Consider the following 24,096-nt stretch of genomic DNA (forward strand, 5'->3'; position numbering starts at 1 on the left):
TCTCATTAGCCGGCCGCCAGGTGATCAGCTGATCGCTCTCATTAGCCGGCCGCCGGGTTATCAGCTGATCGCTCTCATTAGCCGGCCGCCGGGTGATCAGCTGATCGCTCTCATTAGCCGGCCGCCGGGTGATCAGCTGATCGCTCTCATTAGCCGTCCTCCGGGTTATCAGCTGATCGCTCTCATTAGCCGGCCGCCGGGTGATCAGCTGATCGCTCTCATTAGCCGGCCGCCGGGTTATCAGCTGATCGCTCTCATTAGCCGGCCGCCGGGTGATCAGCTGATCGCTCTCATTAGCCGGGCGATCAGCTGATCGTTCGGCCGCCGAGAGAGAGCATGCGCAGTGGAATCAAAAGGATACATGCTGCGTTCCTGCCTTGTTCCACGACTGATTAGTCGGGCGAAGGATGCAATGCAGCGTCATCAGTCACAATCCGCCGCTCATACAAGTATATGGGAACAACGGAATCCGCTAAACGGATTCCGTTGTTTACCAGAGCCGCGGATTGTGACTGATACAAATTGACGGAAATGTGAACCTTGCCTAACAAAAAGGAGACAGTTGCACTCTGTATTGCTAAGATAAGTGGAACAATAAATATGGGAATATAGACGTGCATTACTGTTATGAAAAACATGTAAAAATTGAGATACATAGCACACAAAATTGGCCAGGTTTATGTGAACCCAACAGCCAACGGCAAGGCTACGTCTTTTTTGTTGGGTCCCTATCAAACTATTGCCTCACTTTGGGTTAAAAAAAAATACAATTAATTGGCGGATAGGAGCCTGCAAATGGAGAATTTGCCTGAGGCTGAAGAGCACATGAATCTGGCCATTTTTGTGTGCCAAGTATCTCAATTTTTCCATGTTTCTTCATAGCAGTAAAGCACGTCTATATTCCCATATTCATTGTTCCACATATCTTAGCAATACAGAGTGCAATTGTCTCCTTTTTGTTACTATGTCACATTCAGGGCAGTCTTCTATTTGTGATGTCCTCATTGAAGTCTATGAAGTGTAATGGCACAATTGAAGACTAATGCGGGCGTCACACGATACGATCTATCGTGCGATCGCACAAGTGATCAACCCGCTGCCATCGTTTGTGCGTCATGGGCAATTAGTTGCCCGTGGCGCACAAAGTCGTTGAACCGCCATCACACGTACTTACCTGCTGAGCGATGTCGCTGTGGGCGGCGAACATCCACTTCCTGAAGGGGGTGGGACGTTCGGCGTCACAGCGACGTCACACAGCGGCCGGCCAATAGAAGCGCAGGGGCGGAGATGAGCGGGATGTAAACATCCCGCCCACCTCCTTCCTTCCGCATAGCCGGTGGGAGACGCGGGACGCAGGTAAGCTGTGTTCATCGTTCCCGGGGTGTCACACGGAGCGATGTGTGCTGCCCTGGGTACAATGAACAACCGGCGCAAAGAAAAATAAAGAACTTTTTAAAAATGAGCGACGTGTCAACGATACGCGATTTGCGAACGTTTTACGTCGCTCGTAGGTGTCACATGGGACGACATCGTAATCGATGACGGATGTGCGTCACGAAAACCATGATCCCGACGACATATCACACGATAGATCGTCTCGTGTGACGCCCGCATAAGGCCTCCTTCAGACGTCAGTGTTTCACGTACTTGTATTATCCGTGATTTTCATGAATAAAACACCTATCCATTGTAATCTGTAGGGCTGTTTACATTTCTGTGGTTTTGGGGTTGTTTGGTTACCGTGTGTTCGTGCAAAACTCAGAGACACGTCCAGTTTTTTATCGGTAACACAGATGAAAAGTACTAATACAAGTCCATGGGTCGGTGATAATGACAGCACACAGATGACATCAGTGTACAATTTCTGTGCTGTCCATTACTAACATTGCAATGAATAGGAAAAACGTCATTTATATATTTATCCATACTTGAAAAATACTGATGAAAAAAAGCTGACACACGGAGGAAAGTCGGATCTAAAACATTGATGTGGTTAAACATGGACATTTAAATGAGACCTAAGGGCCTTCATTATTGGCAAAGGTGGGGACCCAGAGGTCAGATCCTGACATGTCTACTTTTCCAACCAGTCTGATCAACATTTTATAAAGAAAGGTAAAAAAGAGAATTTTGTTTACTTACCGTAAATTCTTTTTCTTTTAGTTCCGTATTGGGAGACCCAGACATTGGGTGTATAGCTTCTGCCTCCAGAGGACACACAAAGTACTACACTTAAAAGTGTAGCTCCTCCCTCTGAGCTTATACACCCCCTGGAGAACCAGATCTAGCCAGTTTAGTGCAAAAGCTGAAGGAGAATAGCCACCCACAAGTAAAAACAGAGCAAGAACCGGAACAACCGGAGACTCTGTCCACGACAACAGCCAGTGATAACACGCGGAACAAGAAATTGCCAACAGGCAACAGGGAGGGAGCTGGGTCTCCCAATACGGAACTATAAGAAAAAGAATTTACGGTAAGTAAACAAAATTCTCTTTTTCTTTATCGTTCCTTTGGGAGACCCAGACCATGGGACATCTCAAAGCTGTCCCTGGGTGGGAAACAAACAGAAAAACTAAGAAGTAGGCAGAACCTAACTTCACAAATGGGCGACAGCCGCTTGAAGGATGCGTCTGCCCAAGCTCGCATCTGCCGAAGCATGAGCATGCACTTGGTAGTGCTTTGAAAAGGTATGCAGGCTAGTCCAAGTGGCAGCCTGACAGACTTGTTGAGCCGTAGCCTGGTGCCTGAAAGCCCAAGAGGCACCGACAGCTCTGGTCGAGTGTGCCTTGATCCCCGGCGGGGGAGGCACCTGAGAACACTGGTAGGCGTCCGAAATGGTCGACCTAATCCAACGGGCTAAGGTCGGCTTAGAAGCAGAGAGGCCCTTGCGCCGACCTGTGGTTAACACAAAAAGAGAAGCGCACCGCCTAAGAGCAGCGGTGCGAGACAGATAGATCCGGAGAGAACGCACCAGATCCAGAGTATGCAGCGCTTTTTCAAAGCGATGAACAGGAGCCGGACAAAAGGAAGGTAGGGTAATGTCCTGGTTAAGGTGGAAAGGAGAGACCACCTTAGGAAGAAAGTCCGGAGTCGGACGGAGAACCACCTTGTCTTGATGAAAAACCAAAAAAGGTGACTCCGAAGAGAGCGCAGCCAAATCGGATACTCTCCTGAGGGAAGTTATGGCCACCAGAAAGACCACTTTCTGTGAAAGACGAAACAAAGAAACCTCCCTAAGAGGCTCAAAGGGGAGTTTCTGAAAAACCGTGAGAACCAAATTGAGGTCCCAGGGATCCAAGGGCCGCCGGTAAGGCGGAATGATGTGAGACGCGCCCTGCATGAAGGTGCGGACCTGAGCCAGCCGGGCGAGACGCCGCTGGAACAGCACTGACAGAGCTGAGACTTGTCCCTTGAGAGAGTTGAGGGACAGTCCCAGCTGCAGACCGAACTGTAGAAAGGACAGAAGGGTCGGCAAGGAGAATGGCCAAAAAGGATGGCCGGAAGAGCGACACCAGGACAGGAAAATTTTCCAAGTCCTGTGATAGATCTTGGCGGAGGAAGACTTACGGGCCCGAGTCATAGTGGAGATGACTTCAGGAGGAATACCAGAAGCCGTCAAGATCCAGGACTCAAGAGCCACGCCGTCAATTTGAGAGCCGCAGAATTCAGGCGGAAAAACGGACCTTGTGAGAGAAGGTCTGGACGGTCCGGGAGATGCCACGGCACCTCTACGGACAGATGGAGCAGGTCTGGGTACCAAGCTCGCCTGGGCCAGTCCGGAGCAATGAGGATGACTCGACGGCCCTCCATTCTGATCTTGCGCAGGACTCTGGGCAAGAGAGCTAGAGGGGGAAACATGTAGGACAGACGAAACTGGGACCAGTCTTGAACCAGAGCGTCCGCGGCGAATGCCTGAGGGTCGTGGGAGCGAGCCACGTAAACGGGAACTTTGTTGTTGTGACGGGATGCCATTAGGTCCACGTCCGGAGTGCCCCATTTGCGGCAGATTGACTGAAAAACTGCCGGGTGCAGGGACCACTCGCCACTGTCCACGGTTTGACGGCTGAGATAATCTGCCTCCCAGTTTTCCACGCCTGGGATGTGGACTGCGGATATGGTGGACTTGGAGTCCTCTGCCCATTGAAGGATGCTTTGTACCTCCAACATTGCCAGGCGGCTGCATGTCCCGCCTTGGTGATTGACGTAGGCAACCGCTGTCGCGTTGTCTGACTGGACTCGGATGTGCCTGCCCGCCAGCAGATGGTGAAAAGCTAGGAGAGCCAGAAGCACGGCTCTGGTTTCCAGCACATTGATCGAAAGGGCTGACTCGGACGGAGTCCAAGTGCCCTGCGCTCGGTGGTGGAGACATACCGCTCCCCAGCCGGATAGACTGGCATCCGTGGTGAGGATCACCCAGGACGGGGCCCGGAAGGAGCGCCCCTGGGACAGAGAGAGGGGCCGAAGCCACCACTGAAGAGAGCTCCTGGTCTGTGGCGACAGAGCCACTAACCTGTGCAAGGAGGAAGGCCGCTTGTCCCAATAGCGGAGAATGTCCAGCTGCAGAGGACGCAGATGGAACTGGGCAAAGGGAACAGCCTCCATTGACGCCACCATTTGACCCAGCATCTGCATCAGGCGCCTGAGGGAATAACGGCGGGGCCTCAGCAGAGAGCGCACCGCCAGTTGGAGGGACTGCTGTTTGACTAAGGGCAACTTCACAAGTGCCAGCAAAGTCTCGAACTGCATCCCTAGGTACGTGAGACTCTGGGTCGGAGTCAGAGTGTATTTGGGAAGATTGACAAGCCACCCGAATTGGGCTAGAGTGGCGAGAGTGAGCGAGACACTCCGCTGACAGTCCACGCTGGATGAAGCCTTGACTAGAAGGTCGTCCAGGTAAGGGATCACTGCCAACCCCTGTAGGTGCAGGACCGCAATCACTGCTGCCATGACCTTGGTGAATACCCGAGGAGCTGTGGCCAACCCGAAGGGGAGAGCCACGAATTGGAAATGTTCCTCTCCGATTGCAAAACGTAGCCAATGCTGGTGTGAAACTGCAATTGGCACATGCAGATAGGCATCTCTGATGTCGATGGATGCCAGGAAATCCCCTTGGGTCATTGAGGCAATGACTGATCGCAGAGACTCCATGCGAAAATGCCGCACCTGAACATGCTTGTTGAGAAGCTTGAGATCCAGGATGGGCCGGAAGGAACCGTCCTTTTTGGGGACTAGGAAGAGATTTGAGTAGAAACCTCTGAACCGTTCCTGGGCGGGAACCGGTACAATTACTCCGTTGGCCTGCAAGGATGCCACGGCCTGTGAGGAGGCGGCGGCCTTGGAGCAGGGGGGAGTTGAGAGAAAAAATCTGTTTGGCGGGCTGGAAGAGAATTCTATCCTGTAGCCGTGGGAGAGGATATCACTCACCCACTGATCGGAGACGTGTTGAAACCACGCGTCGCCAAAGTGGGAGAGCCTGCCACCGACTATGGACGTTGCTGACGCGGACAGATAGTCACGAGGAGGCTGCCTTGGCGGCAGCACCTCCTGCGGTCTTCTGTGGACGCGCTTTTGGGCGCCAGTTGGATTTCTGGTCCTTGGTTAGTGGACAAGGCCGAGGGCTTAGAGGACGACCAGTTGGAGGAACGAAAGGAACGAAACCTCGACTGATTCCTGCCCTGGACAGGTTTCCTGGTTTTGGTTTGTGGCATAGAAGTACTCTTCCCGCCAGTAGCTTCCTTAATAATTTCATCCAGCTGTTCACCGAACAGCCGGGACCCAGCAAAAGGGAGCCCAGCAAGGTACTTCTTTGAAGAAGCATCTGCCTTCCACTCTCGAAGCCACAAGATCCTGCGGATAGCGAGGGAATTAGCCGAAGCCACCGCAGTGCGGTGAGAAGCCTCCAGCATGGCAGACATGGCATAGGATGAAAAAGCTGAAGCTTGGGAAGTTAAGGTAACCATTTCGGGCATAGATTCCCTGGCGAGGGAATGCATCCCCTCTAGAGAAGCAGAGATGGCTTTGAGAGCCCACACTGCTGCAAAAGTCGGGAAGAACGAGGCCCCCGCCGCTTCATATACGGATTTGGCCAGAAGGTCAATCTGGCGGTCAGTGGAATCCTTAAGGGAGGTGCCATCAGCCACCGACACAACGGTCCGGGCTGAGAGTCTAGACACCGGGGGGTCTACCTTTGGGGAATGAGCCCACTCCTTGACCACCTCAGGTGGAAAGGGAAAGCGGTCATCAGAACCACGCTTTGGGAAGCGTTTGTCAGGACAGGCCCTGGGCTTGGTCACAGCGGCCTGAAAACTGGAGTGGTTAAAGAACACACTCTTTACTCTCTTAGGCGAGGAAAACTGGTGCTTTTCTGCCAGAGAGGGTTGCTCCTCTGATACTGGCGGATTGAGATCCAGTACAGAATTAATGGACGCAATCAAATCAAATAAATAGCCACTGGGTATAGATACAATTTATCAAATGATAAGTAGCAAATTTTTCACTTACTCCGGAAAAAAATTTAACTTTTAATAATTCCACTAAAATGTGATAATTGATCACAAATAACAAACAGTTGACATAAAAGAATATGGCCCTCCTGTCTCTTCAAAGGATCTATGTAAGCCAAAGAAAATGCTTGGACCTTCACCCCTAATGTAATCGGACTTCAGTAACCATAGTTATAGGTGCCAATTAGCATTAGCGTCCACCAATAATTGGATAAGTCTTACCTCACTCCACATTAGAAAAGTGAATTGGTCTCACCAAATTTATTTGGATGCCGTCTGATTCAATCACTGGGGTCCAGATAATGCCCCTTAATAATCAGTCGTACCTCAGAGATGCTGCAGACCAGCGCTGCAATGACTGAACGCAGAGAGAACGCTGAGAAAATGGCCGCCGGAGCGAAGAGAGGGGGCGGTGCTTGCTTGAGGAGCGGGATCTGGAGGGCCAAAGAGACCTACAGGGGAGCATCCCTCCCCTGTGCAGAACGGCCGCCGGGCGGAGCCAAGCCTGTCCCTCTGCATGAGTGACATGCGAGGGCAGTGAAACCGAAACTAGGCCTCCGGCGAAGCCGGGGCCTAAATTTGAGCGGCGCGGCCGGCGCGCAGGCACCATCGGCGCGGTTCTCAGGCGACAGCCAGAGAACCCGCCGGAAATGTCAGAAAACAAATCAGCACACTCTCCCACAACAATAAAGTACAGGGACCCCCAATATATAAACGTCTTGCTGAGACGCAGGGTTCCAAGTCCCTGGGGATGAGTGCTCCGGTCCAGCAGGGTCCTGAAGGGCTGCGGATGGAGACCGGTCTCCTGCCAAGAATGGAGACCGTGCTGGCTCCCACTTCAAGCCAGAGCCCATGAGGGATGGTGAAGGAGCACGGCATGTAAGGCTCCAGCCTAGGAATCAACCTTACAACACCGCCGACACAGTGGGGTGAGAAGGGACATGCCAGGGGTCCAGACGTGGACCCCACTCTTCAATCTCGTTAAAAAAAGGAATAATCATATGAGAATGCATGTGTGGATGTATGCCTCCTGAACACAAAGCGATAAACTGGCTGAGTCTGCTCGTCAGGGGGTGTATAAGCTCAGACGGAGGAGCTACACTTTTAAGTGTAGTACTTTGTGTGTCCTCCGGAGGCAGAAGCTAAACACCCATGGTCTGGGTCTTCTAAAGGAACGATAAAGAAAAGTGTTTGTTTGTATTTATGGGAATGAAATTCTATTTTAAATAATCTTTTGGCAACAAGGATTGTGGCGTCTCTGTAAGAAAATGGACTATCATTAATTAATTTTATAAAATGTGTCAATCATGAAAAATTTGGAATTTAAAAACTGGTTACCTGTATTTCATTATTTGTACAACATCTTCAGCGTCTTCTCTGGTGGCCTCTTCCCTCAGTTCTAGTCTTGCACGGGCCTGGGTATAAGACAAGACTGTTATCTTTCCAAATAAATTATTCTATGGTAGCTTAGGCTGCTTTCACACATCCGGTTTGCAATGCGGCACAATCCGGCACTTTGCAGGAAAATCACAACCATTTTTTTATGCTGTCGGTTGCGTTTTTTCTGCATAGACTTTAATTAGTGCCGCATTGTGCCGCAAGGTCTTGCGTTCCATCCGGTTTTTGCCGCATGCGGCAGATTTAGCCGATGCGGCGGCCGGATGGAACATTGCCTGGCACGTTTTTTCGTGCGGCAAAAAAAAAAACGCAGCGCGCCGCATTCAGCCGATGCGGCGCATTTTTCAATGCATGCCTATGGCGGCGCGATGCGGCAAAAGCCGCATCCGGCCGCCGCATGCGGTTTTTGCCACTGCACATGCTCAGTAGCATGCCGCAAGCGGCAAAAAAGAGAATTTTGTTTACTTACCGTAAATTCTTTTTCTTATAGTTCCGTATTGGGAGACCCAGACCATGGGTGTATAGCTTCTGCCTCCGGAGGACACACAAAGTACTACACTAAAAGTGTAGCTCCTCCCTCCGAGCATATACACCCCCTGGATGACAAATCTAACCAGTTTAGTGCAAAAGCTGAAGGAGGACATCCACCCATAAGTAGATATAGAGTAAAACCCGGAATAACCGGAACCTCTGTCTACAACAACAGCCGGTGAAAACACACGGAACAAGAACTGCCAACAGGCAACAGGGAGGGTGCTGGGTCTCCCATGTCGGAACTATAAGAAAAAGAATTTACGGTAAGTAAACAAAATTCTCTTTTTCTTCATCGTTCCTATGGGAGACCCAGACCATGGGACGTCTCAAAGCAGTCCATGGGTGGGAATAAACAGAAAACTGAGAAGTAGGCAAAACCTAACTTCACAAATGGGCGACAGCCGCCTGAAGGATGCGTCTGCCCAAGCTCGCATCTGCCGAAGCATGAGCATGCACTTGGTAGTGCTTCGAAAAGGTGTGCAGACTAGACCAAGCGGCAGCCTGACAGACCTGCTGAGCCGTAGCCTGGTGCCTGAAAGCCCAAGAGGCACCGACAGCTCTGGTCGAGTGCGCCTTAATCCCCGGCGGGGGAGGCACCTGAGTACATTGGTAGGCATCGGATATGGCCGACCTAATCCAACGAGCTAGGGTCGGTTTAGAAGCCGAGAGACCCTTGCGCTGACCTGTGGTTAGCACAAAAAGAGAGGTGCACCGCCTAAGAGCAGCGGTGCGTGACACATAGATCCGGAGCGCCCGCACCAGATCCAGAGTATGCAACGCTTTCTCAAAGCGATGCACAGGAGCCGGACAAAGGGAAGGCAATGAAATGTCCTGGTTAAGGTGGAAAGGAGACACCACCTTAGGGAGAAAGTCCGGAGTCGGACGGAGAACCACCTTGTTTTGGTGAAAAACCAAAAAGGGTGACTCCGAAGAGAGCGCAGCCAAATCAGAGACTCTCCTGAGAGAAGTTATGGCCACTAGAAAGACCACTTTCTGTGAAAGTCGAAACAAAGAAACTTCCCTAAGAGGCTCAAAGGGGGGTTTCTGTAAGGCCGTGAGGACCAGATTAAGGTCCCAGGGATCCAAAGGCCGCCGGTATGGGGGAATGATGTGAGATGCGCCCTGCATGAAGGTGCGCACCTGGGCCAGTCGGGCGATACGCCGCTGGAACAACACTGACAGCGCCGAGACCTGTCCCTTGAGGGAATTGAGGGATAGTCCTAGCTGCAGACCTGACTGTAGAAAAGACAGGATGGTCAGCAAGGAAAAAGGCCAAGGGGCATGGCCGGAAGAGCGACACCAGGACAGGAAAATCCTCCAAGTCCTGTGGTAAATCTTGGCCGAGGAAGACTTCCGAGCCTGAGTCATAGTGGAGATGACTTCAGAAGGAATGCCGGAAGCTGTCAGGATCCAGGACTCAAGAGCCACGCCGTCAATCTGAGAGCCGCAGAATTCTGGCGGAAAAACGGACCTTGAGAGAGAAGGTCTGGTCGGTCCGGGAGATGCCACGGCACCTCTACGGACAGACGGAGCAGGTCTGGGTACCAAGCTCGCCTGGGCCAGTCTGGAGCAATGATTATGACCCGACGGCCCTCCATCCCGATCTTGCGCAGGACCCTGGGCAAGAGAGCTAGAGGGGGAAACACGTAAGCCAGACGGAACTGGGACCAATCCTGAACCAGCGCGTCCGCTGCCAAGGCCTGAGGATCGTGGGAGCGAGCCACGTAAACCGGAACCTTGTTGTTGTGCCGGGATGTCATTAGGTCCACTTCCGGAGTGCCCCACTTGCGGCAGATTGACCGGAATACTGCCGGATGCAGGGCCCACTCGCCGTTGTCTACGGTTTGACGGCTGAGATAATCTGCCTCCCAGTTTTCTACGCCTGGGATGTGGACTGCGGATATGGTGGACTTGGAGTCCTCCGTCCACTGAAGGATGCGTTGAACCTCCAACATTGCCAGGCGGCTGCGAGTCCCGCCCTGGTGATTGATGTAGGCAACCGCTGTCGCGTTGTCTGACTGGACTCGAATGTGCTTGCCCGCCAACAGGTGGTGAAAGGCTACGAGAGCTAGGAGCACAGCTCTGATTTCCAGCACATTGATCGAGAGGGCTGATTCGGACGGAGTCCAAGTGCCCTGTGCTCGGTGGTGGAGAAATACTGCTCCCCAGCCGGATAGACTGGCATCCGTGGTGAGAATCACCCAGGACGGGGTCAGAAAGGAGCGTCCCTGGGACAGAGAGAGGGGCTGAAGCCACCACTGAAGAGAGCTCCTGGCCTGTGGCGACAGAGCCACTAACCTGTGCAAGGAAGAGGTCCGCTTGTCCCAACAGCGGAGAATGTCCAGCTGCAGAGGACGCAGATGGAACTGGGCAAAGGGAACCGCTTCCATTGACGCCACCATCTGACCCAGCACCTGCATAAGGCGCCTGATGGAATGACGGCGGGGCCTCAACAGAGAGCGCACCGCCAGATGAAGGGACTGCTGTTTGACTAAGGGCAGCCTCACAAGTGCCGGCAGAGTCTCGAATTGCATCCCTAGGTACGTGAGTTTCTGTGTCGGGGTCAGAGTGGACTTGGGCAGATTGACAAGCCACCCGAATTGAACAAGTGTGGCGAGAGTGAGCGAGACACTCCGCTGACAGTCTGCACTGGATGAAGCCTTGACTAGAAGGTCGTCCAGGTAAGGAATCACTGTCAACCCCTGTAGGTGCAGAACCGCAACCACTGCTGCCATGACCTTGGTGAATACTCGAGGTGCCGTGGCTAACCCGAAGGGGAGAGCCACGAATTGGAAATGTTCCTCTCCGATTGCAAAACGTAGCCAACGCTGGTGCGAAACTGCAATTGGCACATGCAAATAGGCATCTCTGATGTCGATGGATGCTAGAAAATCTCCTTGGGTCCTTGAGGCAATGACTGAACGCAGAGATTCCATGCGAAAGTGCCGCACCTGAACATGCTTGTTGAGAAGCTTGAGATCCAGGATGGGCCGGAAGGAACCGTCCTTCTTGGGGACTAGGAATAGATTTGAGTAGAACCCTCTGAACCGTTCCCGGGCGGGAACCGGTAGGATTACTCCGTTGGCCTGCAGGGATGCCACGGCCTGAGAGAAGGCGGCGGCCTTGGAGCACCGTGATGGCTCCCACTTCAAGCCAGAGCCTCAGGGGATGGTGAAGGAGTGCGGCATGTGAAGGCTCCAGCCTTGTAAAGTCAACCTTAACAGCACCGCCGACACAGTGGGGTGAGAAGGGACATGCCGGGAGTCCAGGCTGGACCCGCTTTTCTTCCAAATCTTTGAAATAAAAAATCATAAAAATAAAAAATCAGAGAATGCATGTGTGTGTGTGACCTCCTGAACACAAAGCATTGAACTGGTTAGATTTGTCATCCAGGGGGTGTATATGCTCGGAGGGAGGAGCTACACTTTTAGTGTAGTACTTTGTGTGTCCTCCGGAGGCAGAAGCTATACACCCATGGTCTGGGTCTCCCATAGGAACGATGAAGAAAACCGGACGGGCCGCATGGGAAAAACTTATGCAAAGGATGCGGTGTTTTCACCGCATCCGTTGCATAGGTTTCACAGCCGGATTGAGCCGCAGAGCTCAAGCCGGATGTGTGAAAGCAGCCTTAGTATGAGTGTCCTACAAAAATAAGTGTGGACTGGTGTGGTCATATTTATAAAGCCAACCTCTGCCCATCTGCCCTATTGGAGCATAAGCGCATCACAGAGGTGGGCTGTCAGCTTAAGACTCTCCTCTATAAGCCAAAACAGCGAGCTCCTCTGCATAAGCAATCTGAGCCATTCTTTCATCCCATGGACAATCATCTAAATGGCCACAATTTAATACTATAGGCTGGCCGTGGTGTCCATTGGTGGCGGTGGAGGCGAGACCCAGATCAGTGGACTGCCCGAATGGTTGCAAGCTGAAAGTGGTTGTCACAACTGACTGCAAAAGGAAGATTTTTGTGTACTCACCGTAAAATCTTTTTCTCTGAGCCTTCATTGGGGGACACAGCGCTATGGGTGTATGCTGCTGTTGTTAGGAGGTTGACACTAGGCAAAGCTAAGAAAAAAATTAGCTCCTCCTCCGCAGTATATACCCTGTGACTGACCAGGAACCAAGCCAGTTTAGTGTAAAAGTAGTAAGAGAAGCTGTAGCTGTAGATTATGCAAAGAATGAGAAAAAACGTCTAATCCTGAGCTGTGTCCCCCAATGAAGACTCCGAGAAAAAGATTTTACGGTGAGTACACAAAAAATCTTCCTTTTGCAGTCAGTTGTGACAACCACTTTCAGCTTGCAACCATTCGGGCATTATTTAGGGGACACAGATCCATGGGACGTCCCAAAGCAGTCTCTGGGTGGGAACAAAAATATTAACAACTGGTAAGGTCAGACAAACCAACTGACCATTAACTATAAAGGTAAGTAGAAACTGAAAGCGGGGTCCCTTGGAGTCAGAGGTGAGCGGCCACCGCCGCCTGCAAAACCTGTCTCCCCAGGGCAGCATCCGCAGAAGCCTGCGTATGTACTCTGTAGAACCTGGTGAACGTGTGGACGCTGGACCAGGTAGCGGCTTTGCAAAGTTGAGGCGCCGAAGCTTGATGGCGAACAGCCCAAGAAGCTCCCACCGCTCGGGTGGAATGAGCCTTCACCCCTCCTGGAAGGGTGACTCCTTTGACCCTGTATGCCTCTCGGATTGACCATCTAATCCAACAGTCAATTGTGGATTTCGAGATTGAAGCACCCTTCTTGTTCCCTTCAGGAAGAACAAAAAGGGTGTCTGACTTGCAAAATGGCGCAGTTCGAAAAATATAGATCCTCAGAGCCCTGACAAGATCTAGATTATGTAGGGACTTATCAAATGAATGAACCAGAGCAGGGCAGAAAGAAGGCAGGACGATCTCCCCATTTAGATGAAAGGGAGAAACTTCCTTTGGGTGGAATGACTGTGAGGGACGGAGAACAACCTTGTCCTGGTGAAAAACCAGGTGCGCAACCCGACAGGAGAGAGCCGCCAATTCCGAAACTCTGCATACTAAGAAAACTAAGGGGTAACGTAGTCATGGTCCTATATGTGACCAAATAGTCAAAACAAGATCAAAACAACTTCTTGCAAAAGTATAAAGATATTTATTACATAAATCGTTAACAAGTGACAGACGACAATAAGAATCAAAGAGTCATATAACGATTAATCAGGCTTTTAAGGAGTGTCACTGATGACAAATCACATGGGTCCACACCCCACTCAGGCGAGAGTATAAATAAACGGTATTAAAAAGTGACATGGATAAACCCAGTATGGATAGATTTAAATCACTAAAATGTAACAGCTCCAGACATGTCTATATACCATTGCTACCATATATTGCAAAACAGCTATAGGCTGCAAGTAAGGACTCTATAAAGCAATGGCTACAGACATGTCTCTAGAAAATAATTACCATACTTGGGAACCAGTCATGGGCTAGAGTATATTATATAAGGATAAGGCTGCACATCAAACTTAGATAATGGTATAATGCCTCAAGCATATGGAAAAATATTGGAATATACAATGAAAAATGCTACTTGCTAATTTGAACATGTGAATAATGAAATGCATACCTGCCATGAATATTAGGAAAAAGGAGATATTTAGCAATCGCATTGATCAATGTAACTGAGCCCCAAGACCTCGTCAAGGTATATCTCTATATTGGGGTCCCTAGCTCTGTGACCCTAACTGTGTGTCATCTCATTGCAATTAAAAACTGCTGTGGGTGGAGAGGGGTAACTAAGGACTTTCTTATATAGGAGATGGAAAAAACATGGCCGAAAGGGGCGGAGCTGTGTTCACATTCAGAAAAAAACTACATATAACTGAATAGGATAACTGAAGTGAGCACTAATATATATATATATATATATATATATATATATATATATATATATATATATATATATTATGAGTGCAAGCCAAAAAATACATATTATATAAGGATAAGGCTGCACATCAAACTTAGATAATGGTATAATGCCTCAAGCTCATGGGCTAGAGTATAGGCCACTTTACACACACGCTAGCGATGTCGCTGGTGAAAGCACCCGCCCCCGTCGGTTGTGCGTCACGGGCAAATCGCTGCCCGTGGTGCACAACATCGCTAGGAACAGTCACACTATACTTACCTGCCTAGCGATGTCACTGTGGCCGGCGAACCGCCTTCTTTCCTAAGGGGGCGGTTAGTTCGGCGTCACAGTGACGTCACTAAGCGGGCGCCCAATAGAAGCAGAGGGGCGGAGATGAGTGGCCGTAATATCCCGCCCACTTCCTTCCTTCCTCATTGCTGGCGGCCGCAGGGACGGTGATGTTCCTCGTTCCTGTGGTGTCATACATAGTGATGTGTGCTGCCGCAGGAACGACGAACAATATCGTACCTGCAGCAGCAACAATAATCGGGATAGGAATGACTGGACAACGATCAACGATATGGTGAGTATTTGTGATCGTTACCGATTGTTCGTGCGTTTCACACGCAACAACGTCGCTAACGATGCCGAATGTGCGTCACGAATTCCGTGACCCCAACAACATGTTGTTGCATGTAAAGTGGCCTTAAAGGCTCCATAAAGGGACTTACTAATAATGCTAGAGTACCAACATGTTAATACCCAAAACCCAGAAACCGAACCATAATAATCATTCACTCACCCATAGTGGCTCGTGGTGCCCGAGAAAAACGTGCCCCATGACTGGTTCGCAAGTATGGTATTATTTTCTAGAGACATGTCTGTAGCCATTGCTTTATAGAGTCCTTACTTGCAGCCTATAGCTGTTTTGCAATATATGGTAACAATGCTATATAGACATGTCTGGAGCTGTTACATTTTATTGATTTAAATCTATCCATACTGGGTTTATCCATGTCACTTTTTAATACCGTTTATTTATACTCTCGCCTGAGTGGGGTGTGGACCCATGTGATTTGTCATCAGTGACACTCCTTAAAAGCCTGATTAATCGTTATATGACTCTGATTCTTATTGTCGTCTGTCACTTCTTGTTAACGATTTATGTAATAAATATCTTTATACTTTTGCAAGAAGTTGTTTTGACCTTTTTTTGACTATTTGGTCACATATAGGACCATGACTACGTTACCCCTTAGGTCTCTAAGTATGCAAATTCTTGTTTAGGGTGTAGTCTTTACAATTGTTGGATATGTTGTCACATCTTTCCCTCATTTATGCAATTCACAATTCCGAAACTTGCCTCACCGACGTGATAGCCACTAAAAATGCAAATTTCCAGGAAAGAGAATGAGATTTCTCGGAGTGGTTTAAAAGGCGCTTGCTGAAGGACTCCTAAAACCATATTAAGGCCCCATGGACCTAGCGGCTGACGATAGGGGGGAACCAAGTGGGTAACCCCTGAAAAAAGGTACGAATCTGAGCTCGAGTCGCAAGTTCTTTCTGGAAAAAAACAAAAGGGCGGAGACCTGTCCCTTGAGGGTACTGAGGGCTAGCCCCGAATCGAGTCCTACCTGCAAAAAGGTCAGGATGTTGGACAAGGAAAAGATAAGCGGTGTTGTTCACACCAGGAGAGACACGATCTCCAGGTTCTATGATAAATGCGAGCCGAGGAGAGCTTTTTAGCATTCAACATAGTCGAGATGACTTGGGGAGGGAGACCGGACCTGGCTAGAATCCAGGATTCAACAGCTACGCCATCAAACGTAGCCGAGCGGAATTGTGGTGGTAGATCAGACCCTGCAACAGAAGATCTGGGTGGTCGGGAAGCCGCAAGGGAGTGTTGCCTAGTAGCTGGACAAGTTCCGAATACCAGGCTCTCCTGGGCCAATCTGGAGCTACTAGCATCACTGAGATTCCCTACGCCTTGACCTTCTTGATCACTCTTGGAATGAGGGGCAGCGGAGGAAATATGTAAGGGAGCCGTAACTGGGACCACGGTTGGACCAGGGCATCGGAGCCCATTGCCTGCGGGTCGCCGGAGCGGGCTATGAAGGTGTAAACCTTGGCACTTTGACGAGATGCCAAGAGATCCATGTCTGGGAGACCCCACCTGTGACACATCTGCTGGAATACCTCGTCGTGGAGGGACCACTCTCCCACAGCCAGACCTTGTCGGCTTAGGAAGTCCGCGGCCCAGTTCTCTACTCCTGGGATGTGAACCACGGAGATGGCAGAGGTGTGCTTCTCTTCCCAATGAAGGATCTTGGTGACCTCTTTCATCGCTGCCAGGCTGCGAGTCCCTCCCTGATGATTTATGTACGCCAATGCAGTAGTGTTGTCAGATTGAATCCGAACCAGGAGACCCGAGAGGAGCGGAAGGAACTCCTGAAGAGCCAGAAATATGGCCCTTAGCTCCAGAATGTTGATCGGGAGGGAGCGTTCCAGGAGAGACCAGCGACCCTGAACCGTGTGATGATGGAACACAGCTCCCCAATCTATCAGCCTGACGTCTGTCATGACTACGTGCCAGCGAATCGGGACGAAGGATCTCCCCTGGGAGAGTGAGGAGTGATGGGTCCACCAGAGGAGGGAGTGAATCATCTTCTGGGAAAGATGAACTGGGTGATCGAGGGATGCCAAGTTCCTGTCCCACGCTGAAAGGAGGGCCAGCTAAAGAGGACGCAGGTGAAATTGAGTGAATGGGACTGCTTCCATTGCCGCCACCAACTTCCCCAAAATCCTTATCCCGAACTGCAGAGGAAGACGGCACTTGTGCCAGAGGACCTGAATGCCCTGTCTCAGGGAGATCCATTTCTCCACTGGTAAAAGAAGAGACGAGAGATTAGCAGGCTAAAAAAACGCACCCATGAAAAAGAAAAAAATCAAAAGGGCCTGAGAACTGTCCCATGTCCACCTCATAGGACACTAAGCAAAAACTGTCTTAGTTCTTGGTCGGTCACAGAGTATATACTGTGGAGGAGGAGCTAACTTTTTTTATTAGTTTTGCCTAGTGTCAACCTCCTGGCAACAGCAACATATACCCATGGTCCTGTGTCCCCCAATAAGGCGAGAGAGAAATGCGACTTTCCAGGAGAGTAAGGAAAGCAAGACTTCTCGCAGTGGTTCAAAAGGCACTTGTAGGACTCCTAAAACCAGATTAAGGTAACATGGATCTAGGGGCTGATTGATAGTCGGGACCCAAATGGGTAACCCCCTGAAGAAAGGTACGAATCTGAGCTCGAGCCGCTAGCTGCTTCTGGAAAAAAAAACAAAAGGGCGGAAACCTGTCCCTTGAGGGTACTGAGGGCTAGCCCAGAATCCAGTCCTATCTGCAAAAAGAAATTAATTAAGAAATAAAATCTGGAACACCATTCTAAGTCTGAACTGGGTGCAAAAACCCTAAAAAAACCTTCACTATATAGAGAGAAGGGCTGCACACCAGTAACAGTGTAAGGGGAATGAATGTAAAGCAGAAACTGCTGTGTGAATACTGACATGAAAAATACAATAGCTACATGCGAGAATGAAAATATGACAATGGAATCTGCATTACTGCCAGGAACTAAAGAATAAAGAGAAATTTAGCTATTGAATTGATCAATACAACAGAGCCCCAACACCTCGTCACGGTATTCTCTTACATTGGGGTCCCTAGCTAATGTGTGTTCTCTCTTGCAGTTAAGTTTTTTAGGGTTTTTGCACCCAGTTCAGACTTCTGAGGTTTTGGGGCTCTGTTGTATTGATCAATTCAGTATCTAAATTTCTCTTTATTCTTTAGTTCATGGCAGTTATGCAGATTCCATTGTCATATATTTTCATTCTCACATATAGATACTGTATTTTTCGTGTCAGTATTCAACCAGCAGTTTCTGCTTTACATTTATTCCCCTTACATAGTCACTGGTGTGCAGCCCTTCTCTTTACCTGCACAAAGGTCAGGATGTTGGACAAGGAAAAGGTAAGCGGCAACTTTCCAAGTTGTTCACACCAGTAGAGAAACAATCTCCAGGTTCTATGATAAAAGCGAGCCGAGGAGGGCTTTCTAGCATTCATCATCGTGGAAATGACCTGGGGAGGGAGACCGGTCCTAGCTAGAATCCAGGATTCAACAGCCACGCCGTCAACCGTAGCCGAGCGGAGCTCTGGTGGCAAATCGGACGAGAGATTAGAGGGCTAAAAAAGCGACCGTTAAGTAAAAACCTTTGTAACGTTGTTTGGTGGGAACTGGTATGATGACACCTGTATCGTGAAGTGCTGCCATAGCCTGAGACAAGGCCCGATTTTGGGCCGCAGATTTGGGAATGCGTGAGAACAAAAAAAAAAATCAATAAATCAAAAGAGCCCGAGAACAGGCCCATGTCCACCTCCTAGGACACTAAGCAAAAAATTGGCTTGGTTCCTGGGCAGTGATAGGGTGTACACTGCGGAGGAGAAGCTAACTTTTTTTCTTAGTTTGCCCAGTGTCAACCTCCTGACAACAGCAGCATATACCCATGGTCCCATGTCCTCCAATAAGGCGAAAGAGAAAATACTATGCTTTTGCTACATATTGTGAGCCACTCCTTTATCACTATAAGTGTAGCCCGCCGTAGAACGCTGTGCCAATGTTTAATTTCTTTTTTAATAAGATACAATATTAATTAAAACATAGAAATAAATAATATATATATAAATATATATATATATATATATATATACAGTTAGGTCCAGAAATATTTGGACAGTGACACAATTTTCGCGAGTTGGGCTCTGCATGCCACCACATTGGATTTGAAATGAAACCTCTACAACAGAATTCAAGTGCAGATTGTAACGTTTAATTTGAAGGTTTGAACAAAAATATCTGATAGAAATTGTAGGAATTGTACACATTTCTTTACAAACACTCCACATTTTAGGAGGTCAAAAGTAATTGGACAAATAAACCAAACCCAAACAAAATATTTTTATTTTCAATATTTTGTTGCGAATCCTTTGGAGGCAATCACTGCCTTAAGTCTGGAACCCATGGACATCACCAAATGCTGGGTTTACTCCTTCTTAATGCTTTGCCAGGCCTTTACAGCCGCAGCCTTCAGGTCTTGCTTGTTTGTGGGTCTTTCCGTCTTAAGTCTGGATTTGAGCAAGTGAAATGCATGCTCAATTGGGTTAAGATCTGGTGATTGACTTGACCATTGCAGAATGTTCCATTTTTTTGCACTCATGAACTCCTGGGTAGCTTTGGCTGTATGCTTGGGGTCATTGTCCATCTGTACTATGAAGCGCCGTCCGATCAACTTTGCGGCATTTGGCTGAATCTGGGCTGAAAGTATATCCCGGTACACTTCAGAATTCATCCGGCTACTCTTGTCTGCTGTTATGTCATCAATAAACACAAGTGACCCAGTGCCATTGAAAGCCATGCATGCCCATGCCATCACGTTGCCTCCACCATGTTTTACAGAGGATGTGGTGTGCCTTGGATCATGTGCCGTTCCCTTTCTTCTCCAAACTTTTTTCTTCCCATCATTCTGGTACAGGTTGATCTTTGTCTCATCTGTCCATAGAATACTTTTCCAGAACTGAGCTGGATTCATGAGGTGTTTTTCAGCAAATTTAACTCTGGCCTGTCTATTTTTGGAATTGATGAATGGTTTGCATCTAGATTTGAACCCTTTGTATTTACTTTCATGGAGTCTTCTCTTTACTGTTGACTTAGAGACAGATACACCTACATCACTGAGAGTGTTCTGGACTTCAGTTGATGTTGTGAACGGGTTCTTCTTCACCAAAGAAAGTATGCGGCGATCATTCACCACTGTTGTCATCTGTGGACGCCCAGGCCTTTTTGAGTTCCCAAGCTCACCAGTCAATTCCTTTTTTCTCAGAATGTACCCGACTGTTGATTTTGCTACTCCAAGCATGTCTGCTATCTCTCTGATGGATTTTTTCTTTTTTTTCAGCCTCAGGATGTTCTGCTTCACCTCAATTGAGAGTTCCTTAGACCGCTTGTTGTCTGGTCACAGCAACAGCTTCCAAATGCAAAACCACACACCTGTAATCAACCCCAGACCTTTTAACTACTTCATTGAATACAGGTTAACGAGGGAGACGCCTTCAGAGTTAGTTGCAGCCCTTAGAGTCCCTTGTCCAATTACTTTTGGTCCCTTGAAAAAGAGGAGGCTATGCATTACAGAGCTATGATTCCTAAACCCTTTCTCCGATTTGGATGTGAAAACTCTCATATTGCAGCTGGGAGTGTGCACTTTCAGCCCATATTATATATATAATTGTATTTCTGAACATGTTTTTGTAAACAGCTAAAATAACAAAACTTGTGTCACTGTCCAAATATTTCTGGACCTAACTGTATATATATATCACATTGGGGATTTCATTCTGCACCTCTGTTAGCCGTATTAAGGACTCCAGTTGTCTGGTGGTTATAGGAGTGCTGTCGATGCCCTGGTTCTGTTTCCTGAGCTCCAGGTAGAAGTTCTGGAGAACCTGAGCTGCATCCAGGGACAGTTTTGGCTGCACATACTGTCGGGCATAGGCAATGTACTTTCTTAACAGCTGATGTGGAATTGCATCAATACGTTCCCTGGTAAGGACCTAGAATGAATCAAGGCAGCTGGTAATTTCTTACATTGCATTTCTTGATTACTACTTCAGTATATAGTTTACATTGTCTTCTTTTACATTTAACAATACCTTTAATCTCTCTTTCAATGGTCTGTCGGAAGTCACCTCTAGGACAGAGATGTTGGAGTCCTGCGTGCCTGTCCGTGTTACATTTGAGCTGCATATGACGTGCTTTGACCCGGACCTCATGGCCATGACATGTTCTGACAGTAAATGGTCGTGGTCTTCATTAGGGGTATCAAGCAGGATGAACACTAAGTCAAAGCGTGATAATAAAGCGCTTCCCATTCTGTGGAACAAATGGCATCATCTTAGAAAATATCATCTGCTTTTTAAACGGAATCTGTCACCAGGTTTTTGATCCTCTGAGAGCAGCGTGATGTAGAGACAGAGACCCTTATTCCAGCGATGTGTCACTCACTGAGCTGTTTGCTGTCATTTTGATAAAATCAATGTTTTCTCAGCTGCAGAGTAGTCCTGTAATGATAATCTACTACTGATTAGTGATTTTATCAAAATTATATTAAGCAGCCCAGTAAGTGACACATCGCTGAAATCAGGGTCTTTGCCCCTACATTATCTTCTCTCAGATTAGGTGGCAAAAACCTGGTGACAGATTCCCTTTAAGCTGCTACTATGAAAAATTAAACCTCAGTCCGCTCAATGCCGGGCAATACGCTGTAGAGGAAGTGCTTTTTGCCAGGATGAGCCGGGAACTGATAAAAGGTTGGTTTTTTTTGTTCATGGAGATGATCTTTATATTAGCACTAAGTTTGTTTTATTCCATCTAATGTGGAATGCACAAGATCTTAAAAGGTATTTGTATTTTTACCAAAGGGATTTTCCGTTGCAGAATCATGGCAGTGTGTAATGTGCACACTGTCACGATTCCCCTGTATGCCCTGAGAGTGTAGGTGGTCACATGACATCATTAATGTGATTTGCATACCAGTGGTTAAATGTCTACTAGTCCCATCTGGCTTCTCTATAAGAAGAGAATTGAAAGAAAAAAAATCATATACATCCGGTCACATCAGCGCCCACAAGCTTGGAGAATTCAGGGGAATTGTGACAGTGAGTGCATTGCACAGTCATGATTCAGCAGTCTGAAGTCCCATAGATCAACTGCAGACTTTTTATTATAGCCTGGAAAACCCCTTTAAAGTCAGAAACTAACACATTTTTTATTTTCTGATTTGTTTCCATGCAATTCTCTGTACACGAGTATGGGGGCCACTCACGGTATAGTCATCTGGGCGGCATGGTGGCTCAGTGGTTAGCACTGCAGCACTGGGGTCCTGGGTTCAAATCCCACCAAGGACACCATCTGCAAGGAGTTTATATGTTCTCCCCGTGTTTGCGTGGGTTTCCTCTGGTTTCCTCCCACACTCCAAACACATACAGATAGGGACTCTAGATTGTGATGGGGACAGTGTTGCCAATGTATGTAAAGCGCTGTGGAATTAATAGCGCTATATAAATGAATAAAATTATTATTAATTATTATTATTATCTGTGACATTTATGGCAGAATTCCAAAATATATGATAGATTTGGGTCTCAGTTTTGGAATCTGCACCTATCTAGAATGGGTGCTGCCAGTAATGGAGAATCGGCTGCACATGTGCGTCTCTTCTCTATGTCCTTCTATAGAAATTCTGACAATCAGCCAGCATGCCCCTGCTAGAGACCATCGTATGGAAAATGTATCATCATTTATTTATTTTATGTTCTGGATTGTTACGAAAAATGTAGTAACTTGTGTTACAGGTCCTCCGATCACAAGAAGTGATTTTTTTCACAGATACGACGAATAGCAGCATCTTTTCCCTGCCTGAAGTCGCATCAATAGACCTGTAGATGTAGCTATCGCTATGTTTTGCAGATAAGGAATACAATTATTTTGGTGACTTTATGGGAAAAACATTATATATTTCACCTTCATTTATGTGCGTCACTTTCATATTGTTTAGATTGTCAGCACCAGACTGTTGAGCTTTGTACACTTCTGAACTCCCAAGTGTACTTTTCAATTTTCCATTGATCTGCAATTGTTTACATGATATTTACGATGATACAGGGTTGGATAAAGCACAATGTATGTAAGCACTTGGTGTAAGTCCAGCACATACATAAAGGGAAGATAATGCTACCTCCACTCGCTGCACCATGTCACTTTGTATTCATGCTCCTTGATCAAGTGGAGAAACTTCTGAGAATACCAGGATCTGATGGGAAACTTAATAGTCATTAACCCAATATAGGGATTATATGGTTTGAAATTTTACGTAGCTATTTTGTTGCAGACAATTAATATAACACTCTGCTCTTCACCCTCCCCGAGTCCAGCATTGCCTTTCAGCTGCTGCTTTGGCCTTTGTTGAGCGGCTCCAATCGTAACGTCACAGCTACAGTGCACGTGACCTCTGCAGCCAATCACTAGGTGCGAAGTACGAACCATGGAGTCCAGTGACTGGCTGCAGTGGTGATATGCTCTGCAGACGAGACATCACCATTGGAGCCCATCAAAGACTGGAGCAGAGATGGAGCGATAGATCTGGACCCAGGCAGAATGAGTAACTGCTGTGAGTCTTATTTTATAGGTCTGCAACCCTACGGTCACAAAACATTTTAAGCCTTTAACATGTGACGTCATACAGGGTGAGCAGCAACATTGGATTATGTATAAATGTAGACATACAACCACTCAGTGGTGGGTCCGGGATATCCCTGGTATTTACTAAGAGGACGCATTCTTCAAAAATGTGTTAGGCCGAGTTCCTGTAATCATCCGTTAGAAGAACAGATCCTGCAGAAATCAATTGGGAAAATTATTTCTTCCGGATCCATTTTCTTTATCGTTCCTATGGGAGACCCAGACCATGGGTGTATAGCTTCTGCCTCCGGAGGACACACAAAGTACTACACTAAAAAGTGTAGCTCCTCCCTCTGAGCATATACACCCCCTGGATAACCAAATATAGCCAGTTCAATGCTTTGTGTTCAGGAGGCACACATCCACACATGCATTCTCATCTGATTTTTGGAAAGATTTTGAAGAAAAGCGGGTCCAAGCCTGGAC

General features: G+C 48.0%; 1 protein-coding gene across 1 annotated transcript in view; it reads right to left on the minus strand.

Annotated features, from left to right (window-relative positions):
• The window catches only part of MCM8 (minichromosome maintenance 8 homologous recombination repair factor), a 183,726-nt gene that overhangs the window by 20,660 nt on the left and 138,970 nt on the right, over positions 1–24,096 (minus strand). Inside the window, 3 exon segments of the mRNA XM_075339312.1 lie at positions 7,842–7,918; positions 20,775–20,984; positions 21,084–21,303. Of these exon segments, the coding sequence (XP_075195427.1) occupies positions 7,842–7,918; positions 20,775–20,984; positions 21,084–21,303 (507 nt within the window).

Source organism: Anomaloglossus baeobatrachus, chromosome 3 (genome assembly GCF_048569485.1).
Source record: "Anomaloglossus baeobatrachus isolate aAnoBae1 chromosome 3, aAnoBae1.hap1, whole genome shotgun sequence".
In the NCBI taxonomy this organism is placed as follows: domain Eukaryota; kingdom Metazoa; phylum Chordata; class Amphibia; order Anura; family Aromobatidae; genus Anomaloglossus; species Anomaloglossus baeobatrachus.